The sequence below is a fragment of the Lontra canadensis genome, unplaced genomic scaffold, assembly GCF_010015895.1.
Source record: "Lontra canadensis isolate GAN:19392208 unplaced genomic scaffold, GSC_riverotter_1.0 scaffold58, whole genome shotgun sequence".
Taxonomy (NCBI): Eukaryota; Metazoa; Chordata; class Mammalia; order Carnivora; family Mustelidae; genus Lontra; species Lontra canadensis.
In genome coordinates this window covers 9,442,840-9,462,167 of record NW_022631052.1, presented here as the reverse complement: position 1 = coordinate 9,462,167, position 19,328 = coordinate 9,442,840, and the positions used below count along the sequence as shown (strand labels likewise).

The window sequence follows — 19,328 nt, the reverse complement described above, 5'->3', positions numbered from 1 at the left end:
ACCCCCGGCCTTCAAGGTTGGACTGAGTAAGCCAGTCTGTCCCGGTATCCTCATTTCCACAGCCCAACAGGAAGCATTTAAGAAAAACCATCACAGGCTTTTCAAAAAAATACAGCTTTTTATTGTTTTGGATGCAAATATAGTTTTAAAACTGCATTGTAGTGTTGAATACAGCTGGTGGAAACGTGCTTCTCGACTGTGGAGCATGAAGGGTCGTGTCTGGATGGCGCAGCCTGAGGGAGCCTCCGAGGGACTAGGCGCCTCGGCTTGCGCTGTTGGGGCCACGAGGGGAGACCGTCTCCGAGGGGAGACCGTCTCCTAGCGGAGCCCCGGCACAATCACCGAAGCGCACAGCAGAAAATAGGAACCATTTACACAATGAACCGGAAGCGGGAAAACGAGGAGAACGTGGTGGCTCGGCCGTGATGTTACAACGTAAGTAGATGAACAAAGTCTCCTTTCCTGGGCCTCCTGAGAAGACTGGGAGAGAACCAGCGGGGCGCTGTGGCGTTGTCGGGGGGAGGCTGCCTTCGAGCCGCCTGTGAGAAACACCATCTGGGGCTGTGTCTCCCGGGCCGAGCCCTTCGGATTCTTCGACTGCGGGACAAACTCTGCGGCAAGGGGTCTGCTCCCCCAACCCTCCACAGTCTCAAGCCTCGGGAGGGCACCCCTCTGTCCAGAAACCCAGAAGAGAGTTCTTCAAATCAGCGGCGCCCACGGTTGACTGTGAAACCAAAAGTTTGACTGGGAAACGGAGGGGAATTCTGCTACATAACTGGGAAGGAATTTCGCAAAAATAAAATTCCATTAAGTGCACACACACAGGTGGGCTTGCGCAAGCACGTGCACGTGCGTACACACACACACACACACACCCAACATGAAAATTCCCTTTTCTTTCTCAAAGGCTGATTTTCACAAACTCCAACAAGGAAACAGCCCCGTGCCTCATTAGCCAAGCAAAGCCAACTCCTCGGAAGGGAATGAAAATGGTGCAGTTGTCGGAGGTACACAGTAGGCCCGAAGTCTTCTCCCTGCTCCTGCAGCTCCTCAGATCCAGGAGGGTCAAGGCCACGGAGACGACCGAATGTTACAAACAGGTGTTGAGCTTCCAAGCTCTTCCACCGTCTAACCCTCTTCTCCCCTCGTCCATGTTCAGACGTGGTGAAGACCCATTCGCAGTATCGGGGCACTGAGGCATCGACCCTGGCCTATGGCTGCCATGTTGCTCCTGCCAGGGTATCCCAGCTCTCTCCCCCAATGAGACCACAACCGAGGGAACACTTGGCAAGGCTGAGTTCCCATGAGCGGTGGGTGGGTTATCATCACTGCCAAAGTGCATAATCGGAGGCAGGAGGTCTCCAGGGAAAGGCAACCTTACACCAGAGAGAGGAGAGAGAGCAGGCCAGCCTGTCCACGGCATGAGGGGTCCTGGGCATGGGGCAGAGGGCACTGAGGACAGCCCAGCACCCCACCGACCGACCGGCGCTTCAGCTAGACGGACAGCTTGTAATCCTAGAAACAACGAACCTGATCCTCCTCCCTCTCTGGTCACTTGCCACCACACCCCTTCACCTGGGGTCACACAAAGAGGGTTGGCACCACCATGGGGGTCCATGCTTGCTCAGAGTCTAAGTTTCCATTTCTATCGCCAGAGCAGGAAAACCTTCAGGCCCAACCGTCAGGTCACAAGGGCAGGAAGCAGATGAAGCTGGGAGCCCAAGGACACATGGACAACCACGGGCCACCCCTCCTCCTGCAGAGGCTCCAGGAACAGGGCGGTGCTGGGGGTTCCCTGCCCTCCAGCCCTTCCTCCTGACAAGAGCCAGTGATGCCTGTTAGCACCTCATTAACTCTAACTTCCGATGCTGGGACTGCTGCTCTCATGTGAGAAAATCTGGCTGGACAGCAGCCAGGATGCATGGGCTGGGGCCCTCCTGGGGGTGGGGGGGGGTGACTGCTGCTGTGCAACCCGCCTGAGATGGGAGGGACGGGCCCACCAACTTTCAGAAAGCCCCATGGTGGCACCTGCCCTGTCCCTCTGTTTCCCACTCATCGTGAAAGAGCAGGCAGCAGTGTGACGGGAGCTGATGGCACAGAAAGATTTCACAGAAATGCTTTTCAAAGATTTATGTGCCAGGCAAGCTTTTTTTTTTTTTCCTTTTCAAATTGATTCTTTTTATTCTCCAAAGTGTCAGCATTTAAAAATTTCTCTTATGGGAGCAGAGGCAGGGGCAGGGGCGAAAACGAGTGTAAACAAAGCACAGCCCTGTGGTCAGCAGGCCCTGGAGGCCTCTGGCAGGGTGGTCTCGCTGTCCCTGTGCCCCCGCTGGGCCCCTCTGTCTGGCCAGATTCATCAGGCAAGATTCCAAAATAAATGATTCTGGGACATGAAACGATCACGTCTGTGGGAAGAGATACAGCTTTGCAGCCCTATAGCCAGGGTAACCGTGAGCACCAAGAGAAATGGATTTAAGTAAATGTCTCAAAACAAAAATATGCATCTAGTTAACAATCTGCCAGGACACACACACGAACACACACACACCCTTCAAAGTCTCACGTGAACTAACAGCCTTAAATATTTAACAAAACAGAATCATGAACATTAATTCAGCAAAAGGAAGAGGAGAGGTAGGCCGAAGAAGCCAAGAGGCCAATTTTATACCCCATAGAGTTAAAACAACAACAACAACAACAACAACAAACAACAACTCCCAGCACAGGGTGGGGAGAAGGCTACTAATTTAGGAGAGGTCTTGGTGGGCCAAGCATTACGGCCATCCGCGTGGTTTACAAAGGCACAGGAACTGGGGAAGGGATGGCGCTCATGACCCCCCACAAGCCCTCACAGCTAGGGAGATCTTGTGTTTTTCCTTCTGACCCTAGTGAGTTCTTACCACGGTGGTCTTCCCCTTTTGAAGGGCGACTTCATGTTTATCCTGGGGTAAAGGAGGAGTTCTCTTACCACTTCCCAGTGGACAGTAAGGATCAGCCCAGACTCGTCTTGTGCTCGCCCCTCAGGGGAGTGAACTGGGAGGCTTGTAAACACGTCTTCTGGAGAGGCTGAGGGGTGCCACCAAGCTGCTCTTGTACGGAGCTGAAGCACAGATGGGAGTGGGTGACGGATTGGTGACGTACAGAGAGACGGTGGCACAGCTGGCAGGTGGTAGGGGGAAGACACCCCTTCCATCCTCCATCAACTGAGGCTGAGGCATGGATGGCTGCCCCCCGAGCACCTTCAGCAGGCCTCCAGGAACCCGCGGGAGCCTCCGAGTAGGTCTAAGTTGCAGGAGGTGGCCCTTGGTAGCCCCCACGGAGCCTACCCCAGAATTTCTGGCCTGCCTGGCACTGCCCAGGCTCCATCTCTGGCAGGGGGGACAGAGGTTGAATGGAAAGACCGCAGACCCTCTGAATTTCACAGCAGGACGTTTAAAAGCACATTCTTTCGACGAGGAGGTACCCCTGGCTGGGCTTCCTGAGTGTTAGAGAGAGCGCCCGCCCTTCCATCTGCACCCCCTCTTGCAGACACGGCAAGAGGTTGGGCCTGGCCACTCCAAGTGCAAGTCCCACGTTCAGAAGCAGCCTGCTGCCCTCAGCTATCCTTCTGCCTTGATCAAAAAGGAGTGTAATTCTTCACCGTCTGATATGGGAGATGCTAGACAGCCCTGAGGCCGGCTGCCTCAGAGCGCTGCCCAGCAACATTCCATTTCTTCCTCCAAACACAACATGGGACAGACTTTGGGTGTGGTGACATCTTTGGTCCGAGAACTGTTATGGTTTGGGACTCCTGGCTCAACAATCCAGACAAAATGACAGCCCACTGACGGCACCAGGGAGTCTGGCCTCTCGGATGCTACACCCTGAGGGCTGTAAGCGTCCCCCAAACGCCGCTGGCTCGTCCGAGGCTGCAGCTTGAAGGAAGGTGGAGAACAAGGGCCACGTGGTGAGGTGGTGCCCAGTGAGTCCCCGCCTGAGTCCCTGCCACGGTTCTCAAGACACTGACGTGTGGCTGCCGCCCGCAGCGCAGCCCGAGGGGTTCCAGGTCGGAGCCACGGCTTTGCACTGCTTGTGCTCTCCTCGCCACGTGTGCACCCACGTCCACTGCTTCCGCCGACGGGGCCTGGGGTTCCCTGGCGGCCCACACAGTGGGAGCAGCCTCCCATGCACGAGCCTGAGCTGCTGTCCAAACCTACTTACAAGGCCAGAGTCTGAGGGAAGAAGGAAGGGGCCTTCCACCTGCCCCCCCAGGAGAGTCAGAGCAGCTCAGGGAATCGCTCAGAGTCATCCGAGGGCCCAGGGCTGACAGGAGCCAGCATCCTACGTCTGAGGACAGAACCAAAGAGGAACCCTTATGCTTCCTAGCTCCCGGGAGCAGGCCGTGACTGTCTGTCCCATCTACTCCCTGCTTAGGCCACCAGTAGGACAGGACACTGTCTGGGTTGCCTGAGGGCAGGGGAGGTCACGACTGAGGTCGCTGAGTAAGAGTTCACAGCAAGGGGTTCCCAAAGACGAGCTATTGCTGTCGGTAGGACCCGAACCTGCTTCAGACCTGAGCGCAGTGTTCTGAGGGGCCCGGTGGGCCGGTAGAGCTGGAGCGGGGCCCTGAGCTCGGCGTCAGGAGAGGCCTGGGGTGCAGCGTCCTCTCTGTGGGCAGGGAAGAGCCTCCATGGCATCTTGTGCAGCCGCGTGCCCGCGAGGCACTGCTAAGACTCCCCCGGTGTCTTGCCGATTCTGGTGACAGCCTGTGCCGCCTGCTCCGGCAGCTGGGATGGGTCCGTCAGTACGGAGGTGGTGGTGCTCAGGTGCCGGAGGGTGCCCAGCACCGCTGCAAGGAAGGGGCAGGTTAGGCCAGGGCCACCGGCACCCACAGCCGCTTTAAGTCCCGCAGTGGACAGCATGCGCGGTCTCCCGCACAAACCCGTGTGGTCATTCTCATGCCACCGGAGGAGATGCACTGAGCACCGCTGAGAGACCAACGCCAGCAAAGCCTCTCGGCTCCAGGATAACTGTGAACCCTGTCTCCTCTCCCAGAGACAAGCAGGGAATCCCAAGCTCCTCCTGTCTGTCCACCTCCATCTCCTCAATATACGCACGCAGCCTTGTCCGTTGTAAGAATTAAATCAGAAAACATACGTGAAAACACCGGAGACGGGGCCTGGTGAACAGCCAGTGCTCAGTCAGCACAAGGGGCCCTGAGCACCTGGATGCACAGGGACGACAGGAAGCAAAGGAGCGGCGTGGGGGGCCAGGCCCCTGTCCTGCAGCTGGCATCTCTGGCTCGGGCCTCCCACACAGCGTCACCTTGTGCCGACGCGGCTGCCCGCGGGGCGCCTGGATCTGCACTATCCACACAGGCCCTCCTCCCCCCGGGACTATCCTCGAGGGTCCCGGCGAGCCCCGGACTCACTCGGCCTTAGGACGGGCAGGGAGCAGTGCTGGTCCAGCCAGGACAGCGCCGTCCGGTGCAGCTCCTCCAGGCTGCTGGTGGACACCATCCCCTTGAAGGACTCAAACAGCGGCTTGATGATGATACTGAACTGCACGGCATGTGGGTTAAAGAAAAGGTAAGCGAGGAGGAGCCGGCGAACACGTAACTGGGGGTGGGAGAATCAAGTCCGGCTACTGGCCGGCCCGTGACCAGCTTCCCCTGGGAGCGGCAAGTAACTGCAGACACTTGGCGAGGGAGTGTGATCCGGGGGAGATGCACCCTCACGTTCCCCTGAGATCTTTCCATCTAACTCTGAGCATCAGCTTAATGACCACAAGAGGCAGGGACAGAGAAGTTTCCTCGGTGTGGGACACGTCCTAGCACTCCGGCATGAAAGCCAGCAGTCTGTGGATGGTGGCAAGAATAGCAGAGGCGGGGGCACCTGGGTGGCTCAGTGGGTTAAAGCCTCTGCCTTTCGGCTCGGATCATGATCTCAGGGTCCTGGGATCGAGCCCTGCATCCGGCTCTCTGCTCCGCAGGGAGTCTGCTTCCCCACCTCTCTCTGCCTGCCTCTCTGCCTGCTTGTGATCTCTGTCAAATAAATAAATAAATAAATTAAAAAAAAAAAAAAAAAGAATAGCAGAGGCGTGGGGTGCCTGAGTGGCTCCGTGGGTTAAGCCTCTGCCTTCAGCTCAAGTCATGATCTCAGGGTCCTGGGATTGAGTCCCGCATCGGGCTCTCTGCTCAGCGGGGAGCCTGCTTCCCCCTCTCTCTCTGCCTGCCGCTCTGTCTACTTGTGATCTCTCTCTGTCAAATAAATGAATAAAATCTTAAAAAAAAAAAAAAAAAAAAGAATAGCAGAGGAGCATCGTAGACCGCAGGGTGGACCGTCTGTTTCTCGTGATGAACACACGTGCTGGCTCTCAGTCACGTTCTGTGTGGGTCTCCCAAACCATCCTGGGCAATCAACTCTGCAAAGGCATGAGGCCCACTGTCCCCCTGATCTGAACCAGTGGACCAGTGGTTGCCCTGGTCCCCCAAGCTGAGGCTGACGATGAGGAACATGCCATTTTACCAAAGAGGCCCTGTCTCACCCCAGCTGCCACCTCGCTCCATCAACGATAAGGGCCAGAGCCAGGCTGAGTGAGCCGGGCAGAGCAGAGGAAACAGAGCTCGAGCGTGCTGTCGGCTCTGCTCCCAAACGGCCGTCTCCTCAGTCTGTCAGCAACAAGGTGAAGACACACAGCCAACCTACCATGCGTGCACATGAGGCACAGAGGTGACTGGAAGGGCACTGACAGGGCAGGAGCTGTCCCCCAGAAGGGCCCTGCTGACATCCGGAAGGCTGAGGGCACACAGGCCTTGGCCCCAGGGACAGACCCCAGCACGCTGGTGAACGTACCTCACGAAAGCATCTAAGACCATGTGGCCCAAGCGAGACAACAGCCTGCAGGGAGCTGGTTTCAAATCCTGACTCTGCCATTCGGTCATTTACGAGCCCCGGTTTCCCGTCTATCCCCCTGGCAGTACTCGAGCCCCTGTTGTTCCAAGGACCGAGATGGCTGCCAGGATGTGCGATCAGATCCTACCTCTTTCCTACGGGATGGCCTCAGCTGGTGGCTCTGGCACCTTGCAATAAAGCATCTTTATTTTCCAAGCAGGCAGAGAGCAGAGCTGGGCTGCTCAACCTCCCCAGCAAGCCCCAAGCCTGGACAGTCACCAATGACAGCCTCACTTCATAGCGTGGGCCAGGCCAGGCCCCTGTACAGTGCCTGTTGGGTGAACTCCACGAAGACCATCTATATGGAATTTCTCGAAAGGAACTGTGGGTAGGGGCTGCTGTTTCAGTGCACAGGGTGGGGGTGGGAGAAGCAAAGAAAACGCAAAGATACAATCCAGAACTTCCAATTCTGCAGGGTCCGGCTCTTCACATACTCATCAAACATGTCCCTCATGTGATCGAACTGGTGCCGGGGGACGGGGACTCCGGTGGCAGGGAGCAGCTGCTGGCAGGAGCTGCAACAACGGAGGGAGCAGAGGATGCTCAGAGCGGCCGGCAGTGAAGCTGGACCCCGGCGCTCCACGTGGGCAGGGCCAGCCGCTGCTGGCCACTGTGGGCCCAGGAGAAAGGCCTCAGGAGGAGGAGGTCAAGAGCCCAAAGCACGACAACAGAGAGACAGCTATGGGTGACAAGGCCACAAACGACCCTCCTGTCTCTGTGACATGCACGCGAGAGGATGAGGTACCAACCCCGGGCCCCACGCCCCCAGGCTCACATGATGGTGGCGTTGAGCTCCTCGATCTCCTCCCGCAGCCGCCGGGCTTCCTCCTGCATCTGGCTCCGCTCCTGCTGCAGCTTGGTGATGTACTCCACGGTCTTCTGCAGCGTGATGGCGTGGCTGGTCTGGGAGAGGGGCGGCAGGGTCACAGCACAGCAGCCACCCTGCCTGTCCAGCTGGCGCCGAGGCCAATACAGGGGCTCCCCGCCCACCTGACACCACTCACCAGCTTGGAATTATTAGAGATCAAACTGTTGAGTGTGTCAAAGCCCATCTTGATGTTGAAGCGTCTTTTCTGCTCAGCTGAAATATGCTTCATCTGCCGGTTCTGTTGGAGAATCAGGCCATCGCTGTGGCACATGGTGCCCCGCAGGGCCGCTGCCCCTCCCTCCCACCTGCGACTCAGGGAGGCAACAGTGAGCAGGACAGGGTGCTAGAAAACCCCACCTGCAGAATGGAGGCCCTCGGCAAGGGCCATGACTGCTGCTGATGAGCACTCCCCAGCCACCCTCGGCCCACTCCTCGCTGACCCAGTTCTTAGAGCCGCCACCTCCCGCATGCTACAGGGTTCGGGGCTGGTTCCAGGGCTCAGGGCCACCTAGCAGGTGGGGCAACGGGAGGAGCCGCCAACCTATCTCCAGATTAAGTAGCAAACATCCAGGTTCCTGATGCTACCTTAGCCTGCTGGAACATCGGCGAGGTCTGTGCTGCTCCTTTCCTGTGTGTCCCTAGTAAGGGACACAGCAGCCCCAGTGGTCCCTTGATATTCTCCTTGCCCCTACCCCCATCCCTCCAAGGAAATCAAGCCCCAAGAGAGACCTGTGATACCTTTAAAGCAGCCACATTTTTGGGGTCTGCAGATTTCCCTGAGCAGTTGTTCTGGGGAGACTGGGGACTGGGGCTCTGCTCTGAAGCACATGGAGAGGCCTGCCCTGAGTTTGGGCCATCTCGACCTGAGAAGAACAGAGACTCCTCTTAGGACACGGCTGGCCACAGCAGTTGAAGCAGTGCCCACCAAGGAAGGGAATCCCAAGTCCCAAACCTGGAAACCCATCTGAAACCTCCCCCAGTGACCCCAGAGCAAAAACTGGAGAAATCCTTGCCAACCTCCCAAGGAATGTTCTGTTAGGTGTGGACAAGGCCTGATGAAGGCTGGCTGGACGTGGGGTGGCAATACGGCCTGAGCTTGGCCAGCCATAGCTCTTGGGGCATGGAGAGTTCCGAGAGGAGGCCTGACTGCTAATGCAACCTGTTAACAGGCCACCTGGAGGCCTCTGTGAGCCTCTTACCCTGTGTGTCCAGTACACAAAGCTGTTCATTCTTGCTCTTTCAACTCTACATTTTCAATCTTGGTCCACTCCCATGCCAGCCGTGCCCTGGTCACTGGCAACTCGCAGGAGGCCCCTGGAGTCGCCTAGGGCTGCCCCGCCCGCCTGCCCAGAGAGCCTCCGTGCACTCCTTTCTGCGGCGCTGACCACCTCCCTGCCTTGCTGCTCAGTTTCCCATCATGGCTCCAGTGCCCCGTGTTCTGCGTCCCGGCAGTCAGGGTACTGCTACGCTTCCTGAGCCCTGACGCCACCGTACGGGCCTGACCTGTAACCAACCAGTCTTCGTCTTTAGCTTTCCAGGCTGGAGGCCCTTATTCATCCAGCCTCCCTGGACAAGTCCCTCCACGGTCTCATCTGTGTAGACAGAGACCAGCCCTGCTCGTCTCCTGGACTGTTCAGCGTGGAGCTCCAGCAGTGGCCATGCCCAGCTTTTACTTGAGACAAGGCACCTTTGGTCTCCCTCCCCAGTGGGCATCTGAGAGGAGGAGGCCTAGGTTCTGGTTCTACCCCACCACCAGGGGCACAGCCTCGGGCAACTCCTTTATCCCGGGCTCCACGGCTCTTCACTGGGCACAATCAGTTCTCCCCCGACCCTCCTGCCGATGGAAGATCCACGGTGTGGAAATGGGCTCAACAGATGTGAGGGGCTTGAAAACTAAGGGATGACCACATTGATGTGGAGACAAGCCTAGGTGGTTCCCGTTTTCTGGAAAGCGTTGACAGCCTCAATCCCTTTTCTCAATCAGAACCGGCAGCTCAGAGCCAGGCCTTTCTGAGGGGGGTCAGAGTGGTGTTCCCCAAGTGCATCGGTCGCCTGCCCTGCACACGCTTGCCCCTTTCCTGCTCCTGGGGTGAGCTGCCACTGGCTGAGCACTCCCCAGCGTGGGCCACGGGCAGGCTTCTAAGACCTCACTGCACAGTCCAGCCCTAATCCTGGGGAACCCCATGGGCGGTCTCCCTGACCACGCGGGCGTGCTCATTTCACTCACGAAGTCCCAACCGTTCCGACTGCAGCGCACACTCACTGGAACCCGTGGCCGGGACCTGCTCGCCCTTCACCAGGGCGTCTTGCACTGTGCTTGGAGAGAAGAGCCGAGAGACAGGGGCCGGCTGGCTGCTCGTGGTGTGGCCAAGGTCTGTCACCAGGATGCCACTGTGGAACTCCGTGACTCCAGGAGCCTGAGGTGACACAGGAGAGGGAGGTCACCCCCAACCACAGTCGTGTCAGATGAGAACCACCCAAAAGCAGGGCCATGTTGGGGTGATAAGGATACGGAGGGTCTGCCTAGGGCCTCCTCACCCGGGCAATAGCAGCGGGCGTGAGGACCACATTGGACTGGGACACGGTAGAAGCCAACATCCCTTCTCTCTTCAGAGGGCCTGATGTCATAATCACTGCTTGTGGTTGTCCTGAAAAGGCAGCTGCCAGAACAAGAAGTGACAGTGAGGCCTGGAGTTGCGGGGCTCTGCTTCCAACACGACTGCTGCAGAGCCCAGGCCTGTGGGGCCCCCAGGAGCAGCACAGACCCCTCCCCTGCTGCTCAGACGTCACCTCTCTCACCATAGGCCACAGAGAGACAAAACCACTCGTTTTGTATCTGACATCTGTTTTGCAGCTTCTCCTCAAAGAGGACAAATTACAGGCCCAGGAAAGAGATCACCTGGACCGCGCTTTTTCAAATTGGGTTGAGACTAACTTGAAAAGACCACCACAGAGTAGACAACAGACTAGATCACACACATGTGGTAGATTGGAACACTTTCGTTTCACAAGTGTGTGTGTGTGTGTGTCACAAGTTTGTAAGCCTTGGAGACAGGGACATATCCTCCGGGAAGGGGAGATCAGACGTTGGCTTCCTTCCACCTGACTCACCTGGGGCGATGCAAGCATTCTTCAATACCACGGACACAGACTCTGGTTTGGGAGCAGGCACTATTTTGGGGGGCTGCTTGGGCCTTCCCCCAGTCAGAGAGACAGGTTTGGGGTGCACAAATGTTAAACAGGGTTGGGGAGGCCCAGCGGTTGGCGGCCGGGTGACCGGAGGAAGCGCCAGGCCACAGGGGGACACCGAGGGCGTGGGATGGTGGGTTGTGATGACAAGGCCCTGGCTCTGGCTGAAGGTGGTGGCGGATGCATCATGGGTGAGGGTGGCAGAGGCCGTGTGTGTGATGACGGAGGGCGACTTGCTGGCTCCAGCAAACTTCGGCTGCAGGAAGGTAGGTGGAGCTGAGGGGCTCAAGGCAGGGGCAGGGGGCGGGGCTAAAGGGAGGGCAGGAGAAGCAGGTGCTGGGGCAGGGCTGGGAGATAGCAAGGGCATGGTGAACACGGGCAGGAAAGGCTGAGGGACATTCAGTGGTGGTGCAGGGGGACCGAAGTCTGTGGGCTGGATAAAGGGGTCTCCAGGCCGGGGAGCTCGTTCGCAGCCCTCCCCATCCGTGGCATCCAGGGCAGTGGCTGCAGGAGGTGCTATGAGGCCATCAGGGAGGCTCACGGTGGGGAGCGCTGTGGTTGACAGGACGTTCTCCTAGGAAAGGAGGACAAATGCTGGATCACACAAGTCGCTGCTCACTTCCTGGTACAACACACCCACAAAGTCCAACAACGGATGTTGGGCACCTGAGCAGAACCTTCCAACAGAGGGACAGGGCGATGGCTCCTGTCCCCATTCCTGCCAATCTGGGGGGAACGGAGCTCTGTCTCTCCAGGCGTCCATAGGGGTCTTGTTTCCATTAAGGACTAAATGATAACACGGAGCTCAGACAAAGTGTCTGTCTGCACACAGTTGGCTCTGGGCCTGGGAATATCCTATTTCTAGAGTACAGCAGGGGTCCCCCCAAAGTCCCGGCCATCTTCTGTTACAGAGCACAGGCAGCCTGGAGCACAGCTGCTCATGGGGTTCCCTCAGGACAGTTTCATGTATCAACTTCTAGAGGTCACCTCTTCCTAAAAGGGAAATGCTATAAGGAATCAATTGTCAAGATCTCAGTCTCTATAGAAGAAATTCTTCCCAGAGCCAGATGGAAGAAGATGGGGCCAGGTTTCTGTGTCTAACCGGATACGGGTACCAGCCTCAGAGCCCCTGCAGGCAAAGAGCCGTGCCTCACTCGGCTCTGCAGCCCCAGCGGCTGATAACCAGCCTGTGTTCATTGTTAAGTAGAAAGTAAAAGAGGAACTTCTTTTTACAGAACTTCTGTTTATTAGCGATCCATGTTTTCCTTTGCTAATTCTTTCTTAACTGGTTAAACAGAGCTCACTGCACACCGGTTATGGGGAGCTTCAGGCAGGAGCCAATGTTTATAGATAGCTCCTACCTTGTGGAGATCTATGGCTGCTTTCAAGGAGGGCTAGAATAACTTTTTTACACTTCGTGTGTGTTTGTTCAGCACTAGAGCTAGCAAGCTGTAGCACTCTGCTTATGACTTTCTCACAGTTACTCATTAGTCTAGCCCTGGCCACCTCTCCCCAGTTCCCTCTACCTGAGCAGGTGGACTGTTGGGATCTGGTGCAGGTGCTGAGACAGGAGCAGGCAGCATGGAACCAAAAATGGAGCGGCTGGAAGAGAAGAGGTCTGAAAGACAACATTGGGTGCTTTTAAGCTCTATGTGCCCATCATATCCTTGAATTAAGATCCAAATAAATCGAGCACTGAACCCCATCTTACCCAGAGGAATGCCATGGCCAGAGAGCATCCCCCGCCTGAGGTAACTCTGCAGAAAGAGGCCCTCTAATTGGAACCGCTCATGCTGGCAACTAGTGTGGGGTCTGAAATACTCCCAGGCCGGGCGTTTGGCAGCTCTTATGAACCCAGTTCTAACCGCAGGACCCTGCTGGGAGGCGGCTGTGTTGCCAGCGCCCTCTGCTGCCTATAGGGAGAACTGCTTACGGTCCTGGGCAAACCTGAGGATCTGAGTCCACAGGAGAATGGTGATTCTCTTTAAGAGAGAACCCTGCTGCAGAAAAGCTTCCCAGACCTCGCAACTACTACCAATATACATATACATATACATATACATATACACATACATATACATATACTTCTGAAAAATTCTAAGTACTCCCTCTTGCCCATTCTAACAGTTCCCTCTATGAAAAGGAAACACCAGTGTGCTTTATCCTGGGCAAAGGGAGATCAGGTGGCCATGCTCTCTTCCTGCCCCATGTCCTCACCCTGGAAGGGTTCGAAAGTGTCCATGAAGTCCAGGTTGGGCTGCAGGGGAATCAGCCCCGGCTGGATCATGTCTGCATTTCCCAGATGTGCTGTAAGAATCAGAAAGGAGACAAAGGAATCATTCTGCCTTCTCAGACAATGTTGCGGAAACACATACAAGGCCTGACTGGATCCTCCTGGCCCTGTTCGGATTCTTCCAAGGAGATGTGCAGGCGGCTGGCAGGAATTTCTACCTTCTTGTGGGTTTGAGGCTATTCTCCACCCACAGAAGGCAGGAAAGAAAGAGAATTTTTTAAGAAAGATAAAGTGTCAGGGAACAGATACTGCCGGGATGCAGAGATCCCCAGTTCTAACTGGTAGTCTGTGGGCTCTTCCCTGAGGGGTTAACTGGATGCCTGACTTCAGCCAGGCAAAAGGTCGTGCCCAGGAATGCTTCTGATTTTCTTCCCTGTCAGTCAAGGGCCCTGTCAGTTGGCCTAAGCACAAAACCTCTGCTAAGGGGACAGTGTCAGAAATGTGAAATTGATTCAGACCAAATCCCAGTCTTCTTGCAGGGGTACCATGGACCTGACAGCTGCCCAGGAAGGCCCATTTGCAGTCTCCACCCACTCAGTGCATGTGGCCCTCAGATGCCAGCAAGGTTGGCCAATCCTGCCCTGGGGGGCCAGGTTACGGGGGCGATGCCAGAGAAGGAAGCCTGCTGTGTGTTCAGGGTCAAGGATTTAGAGATGGCTTACCTATTTCCCGGGGGTTGGGCCACGCCACCGGCTGGTGTGAGGAAAGTGTTGAGAAGAGGGTGTCACTGAATTCCGACATGAGCATGTCTGTGTCCAGCAGTGGGTCTTCCTCCATGGGGACTGGGGTCTTCCATCCATCCCCACGTTTGTGCCAATAAAGCATGTCATCATCCTACCACCAACAGGGACAGGGGGAGGGACAAAAAATCAGAGGGGCACTAGTGAACTCAGAATTCCTGATCACATCATGTTACCCTATCGGAGAGAGCTGCAAGGGCTGCTGTAAAACATGAGGGGAGCATGTGGAGCAGGGAGAACTGGCCTGTTTCCTTAGCCTGCATGTCCTCCGTGTGAGAAGGGAGGTGGCCCCTCCTGGAGCTGCAGGGACAGTCTTTGTCCCCACAACCTCCTACTGCAGGCTTCACTGTCGGGCCACCCACATCATTCCTGTTTCTTGTCAAAGGAGGGCTCTCGTGAGGGTCCTCATGGCCCCTAAGCTCACTCACCTGGGCCAGGCTGGAAAGGTCCTCATCCTTGTGCTGCTGTAGCTGTGGAGAAAAGGGGAGACAAGGTGGTCACCCAGGGTCCTGGGAGAGGATGAGGCCCTCAGCCTCTCCTCCAGGAAGCATCTAGGGCTCATCTCCCTGAGAGGCACATGAGAGATCCTGCTCTCTGCCGTTCCCAGGCCCATGCTGGGCACAGAAGAGATTCTCAACCAGTGTTTGTGAGGTAACTAACAGCCGGAGAAACTGAGACCACAGATAACTTAGCCAAAGCAGGCCCATCACTTGGGCTGGGTTCCCCGGGGCCAGCGACGGAGCCACAGCCTTGGGGAACAGTGTTAGAACATAGACTTAGATCCTCCCTCCCCTATGGTGCTTCCTGAACATGCTGTTCTTGGAGTCCAAGCCAGATACCCTTTTCTTGAAGTAGGTTCTCCACTTGTGATACTCCCGGATCACTATCTCGATGCGGCTTTTCCAGTACTTCCCTTCCGTGGTGATGGCCTGTGAAGAGATATGGGTCGGAATCAAAAGAGGGCAATCTAGGTTGATTGGCAGAACTTGACCTGAAAATAAAGGCTAGCAGTCAGCCCTGGGCAATCCAATTCAGAGAACCCTACCACATGCACATAACTTCATTCACAAAGTGTGTCCCACCCCAAAGACGGGCTTTTATTTCATGACCTCAGATAATGAAGTGCGTCTTCGGGAGTACGGCTCCTAAGGGTCTAGACTGGACCATGGGTCAGAGAGTGCTTGGGCGGGAAGAGGGAAAGGGCGCTCCACCCAGGCACTGAAAAAGCCCTACAAAGAGCCAGGGGTAGCACTAAATGCCCTTATCCAGGAGACTCTGCCACATTTTCAAAGGGTGAAAACAAATGGCCAATCACAGAAGTTTTAGATGGAAAGTGACTTCCAAGAGCAGCTACTTCAAACTTTCCATCACGCAGGGGAGCCCCTTCCACGATATGCCTGAAGAGCTCTGGTGTCAAAGAAGCTACAACCTCCTCAGAGAGCCCACCTCACTTTCAGGCTCCTTTTTGTTTATGGCTGGAGTATATATATATATATATATTTTTTTTTTTTTTTAAGATTTTATTTATTCATTTGACAGACAGAGATCACAAGTAGGCAGAGAGAGGCAGGCAGAGAGAGAGAGGAGGAAGCAAAGCAGGCTCCCCACCGAGCAGAGAGCCCGATGCGGGGCTCGATCCCAGGACACTGGGATCATGACCTGAGCCGAAGGCAGAGGCTTTAACCCACTGAGCCACCCAGGCATGGCTGGAGTATATTAAAGCAAGTCCCACACATCATAAGGCCCATATAATTTCACCTAACAATACTTCATTATGTGTCCGACAGTAAAGAATCTTCACAGTGAACAATACAATATTATCACCAGAACCAACAAAATGATATTCCTTAATATTGTCCAATACCAGATCATATCCCACCACCAAAAGGGTCTTTCACTGAGTCTTTTACTTTCTAATTGTTCCCCCTTTTATCCTAACAGTAAGACAGGCTAGGATAACATTAAAACAACACAGGAGGGTATAAAGGGTATCCGCTTCACTCTAATCACCCTCCCCAGAAGCAGCACCCAATAAAGGATTTCAGTGTATCCTTCTAGACTTTTCCTACACACACATAATCACGCAGATACACGCTTTAAAAAAATTAACATAAAGTTACTAAAATACTGTTGTACAACTTTTTTTTTTTCATTTACTATTTCTTCAGCATCTTTCCATCTCCACATAGAAAGATCTTGAGGTCATTCTTTAACTATTAAAGATAACTGCCTTGTAAGGAGCCCAGATCTCTCCCTTGACTTCCAGAGAAAGGCCAGTGTTAAGGGACAGTGGAGAGTAAGTCCCAGCGGGAGAACCCCTGAGTGCTGTGGGTCAGCCCAGCCTAAGAAGAGGGGAGCCTCTGTGGGCTGTCACAACATCAACATGGTTGCGGGGCGGCGCAGCCAGACCTTCTCCCCACACCACCCCGACTGCTGCAGAATCCAACCCCTGCTCCGAGCCCTGGGAGAGTGGCTTCCTCCTGATGAGGACAGATCCTTTCCAGCTACTGATGGCCACAAGCCAAGTACCTCCGGCCTGCGATGCTCATCTACTTCAACAGAGCCATCTAGTGGAGTGACAAAGTGGCACACAGGATTCTTGCGCTTCTCCAAATCTAGGCAGAGAAAGGATGAGACATCATCACTATGACCAAGACCCCTGAAGGAGCCCTTGCCTCCTCTGTCCACATCCCCCTTAGAGCGGGACCCTCCTAAGTGTTCTTTCCTTCTCCTTCTCTTGAAAATGAGATTTCAGAGTATAAAGGAAAAGAATCTGTCAGTAACTCATGGGTAAGAACCCAAGGGTTCAGTACTCATGGGTCAGTAACCCAAGCATGCCCCAACCCAAAGATCATTGGATCTTCTGGCATGAAGCCAGGTGGAGAATGAACATGGCCTGGGTCTGTATCTTCTTCGACCTGCTGAAACAGGAACTGTTCCCTGACTCTTCAAATGTCCCCTCTGCTACAACATCCTTAATTCCCCTGGAGAGAACTAAGCCCTCCCACCTCTGCCTTTACAACCTGGACCCAAGCGTCTAACCTAATAGTGAGCACGTTATGCTGTGAGCACTGGGCTAACACATCTGTCTCCTGCAGATTATGGGCAACTACACGACACAGACCACGTGACGGGCCCCTGGGGCCTGACACCTGAGAAGTACCTAGTTCATTAGGATTTGGCTTGGTTTTCCAATTGCTGCAGACTCCCCAAGAGAGGCTTCCCTTTGAGGCATCGTGTTTGAAAAGTGGGCTCTGGGCCCCAACGTGAACCTGGAAGTCCCACCCACCACAAGGCCTCTGGCCCCAGCAGGCCCCTCCTGCCAGAAGCCTGCGTAGCACTCACACTGCATGTACCACGCCCGCCAGATGGCATTATTGAGCCGGATCTTGTCTCTCCACTGGAGCTTCAGGCCCTTGAAATTCTTCCACTTGGGGGATACCAGCTTCCCACTGAAAGATAAGACAAAGAAGGGAAACTTAGTGGTTCCTCTGAAAATGAAATGAAATCGAGAAGTGCCACCCACTCACTCCAGGCTTCAACATTCTGGATTAAGCCATCATAAGAGACAGGCTAGGCTTCACAGAAGATACCAGTCACTTTGGGATTTCTTCAAAGTGATCAGCAGTAGGGAAAGGGGAGGTGGGAGTGGGGGTGGTGACAGTGTCAGTGCACAGAGGGGAAAGGACTGGCCACGCATTGGTAGGTGCTGGAATGGGACGATGGCACATGGGTTCACGGTCTTAGTCTGCCGATGTTCACCTGTCTTTTAAATTTTCCTAATTAAAAGTTAAAAAAATCTTTTGATTTTTCAATATATCAGATCTCCATGTTGTACACCTTACCTCAGCTTATGCAATGTTGTAGGTCAATTACAACCCAATAAAGCAGGGGGTGGGAGGAAGAAAGAAAGAAATCTGCCAGCAAATAAGTAAAAGCCAAGCTCCTTTACCCTGGTCCACCTCCTTTGTCACCAGTCCCCAAAAGGCATTTACAATGCAGGCACACAAACCATCCCATTGGCCTTTGAGCCTGTGGGACTCTCTCCTGCCTCCAGTCCTGTGCACCCATGGTCCTAACTCCTCACGGACCTCCTTCTGCCCCCTCCTCCAACACCATCTCCTCCGTGCTGGCAATGGCCTCCCCCCTAGGCTGCTGATGACTCCTTCGGGGTTCCCTGAGCACCGCTCAAACTCAAAGGCGGCACTCAGCCACCCTCCACAGGGCAGTATCCACACCCACAGCTGCATGTAGTACCTGCAGCTCACCGAGGAGAGGACCTGTTAGGTGTCACCCCCCTAAGCACCTAGCAGAGACCATGGCACACAGCAGGATCTGGAAATAATTCTTCTCTGGATGAGCTAAGGAGCCCTTGAACCCAGCCACCCACAGGCGAGTCACTCCCCAGTGGCATGGGCTTCTCAGTCTAGTTTGCCAAGCGCTGTGTCAGAAGCCACCTTCGGGCAGGGCAGCTGACACAGGGCTCCTTTTTTCAGAAGGCTTGAGAGGGACAAGGCAAGATCTTCAGTCCGTGCCCTAGTGGGTTCTGGTGGTTCTACCCGGCTGTGAGCCACAGCCCTGCCTCTTCTGCAAACCCACTCAGAAAGACCTCGTGAGGAACAGCAACTGGTCTCCAAAGACAGCACCCAAGCCGTAAGCCCTGTGTGAACCTGCGAACCTGGCTTAAAAGCAAAGCCCCTGGCTGGGCACCTGGCAAAGACCTCGTGCCTCTCCCACCTATCCCAGTGAGCCGGGGTTTGGATCACACGGAGCAGAAGGCTGGGAGTCCCAGAGAGAAAAACGCCTCAGGATGCCCTCACAGAGTCTGAGGGACAGACAGAGCAACAGTCTCAGCTCAAAGGGTTGGATATTTCCAACCCGTCAGACACCTCCTTTGCCACTTCTGCTCCGTCTGAAGGTACTCCTAAGCCACCTCCAAGCAGTCTGCTCGCCCTCAGCCTCAGCAGCCAGTGGCTAGGCCTCAAGCCTCTGCAGCATCGCATGTGCACGAGGCAGCTTTGCAGTCAGGTAACTTGTCTGACACCCAGTTACCTGGGTAAACTCAGGATAATGCCATTTCCTCCTGAGCGTTTTGATAAGGATCGTGTACATATACATATACACTTAGACACATATAACTGGCAAACCCTACCGCAAAATACGTTCTACGTAACCATCTCAACTATCTGGACTTAAGTTACTACTGAAAGGCCTGAGTTTTAACATCATCTGACTTGAAAAGTTCTTTGTGTTTGCCTCCACTGACATGTGGCTCTTCCTCCCCCAGGGGAGGAGAAAGGTGACAT

General features: G+C 55.0%; 1 protein-coding gene across 1 annotated transcript in view; it reads right to left on the bottom strand.

The window, feature by feature from the left end:
• Positions 1–3,164: 3,164 nt before the first annotated feature.
• Positions 3,165–19,328, bottom strand: part of MLXIP (MLX interacting protein) — a 57,055-nt gene continuing 40,891 nt past the window's right edge. The window contains exons 2-17 of the mRNA XM_032876356.1: positions 17,368–17,474; positions 16,552–16,637; positions 14,862–14,951; positions 14,451–14,492; positions 13,945–14,116; positions 13,207–13,296; positions 12,516–12,607; positions 10,912–11,563; positions 10,339–10,460; positions 10,064–10,217; positions 8,539–8,663; positions 7,937–8,038; positions 7,708–7,835; positions 7,324–7,447; positions 5,411–5,540; positions 3,165–4,828 (exon numbers count right to left, since the gene is read on the bottom strand). Coding sequence (XP_032732247.1) covers positions 4,707–4,828; positions 5,411–5,540; positions 7,324–7,447; positions 7,708–7,835; positions 7,937–8,038; positions 8,539–8,663; positions 10,064–10,217; positions 10,339–10,460; positions 10,912–11,563; positions 12,516–12,607; positions 13,207–13,296; positions 13,945–14,116; positions 14,451–14,492; positions 14,862–14,951; positions 16,552–16,637; positions 17,368–17,474 — 2,338 coding nt within the window. The 3' untranslated portion in view covers positions 3,165–4,706. The remainder of the gene's footprint in view (positions 4,829–5,410; positions 5,541–7,323; positions 7,448–7,707; positions 7,836–7,936; positions 8,039–8,538; positions 8,664–10,063; positions 10,218–10,338; positions 10,461–10,911; positions 11,564–12,515; positions 12,608–13,206; positions 13,297–13,944; positions 14,117–14,450; positions 14,493–14,861; positions 14,952–16,551; positions 16,638–17,367; positions 17,475–19,328) is intronic.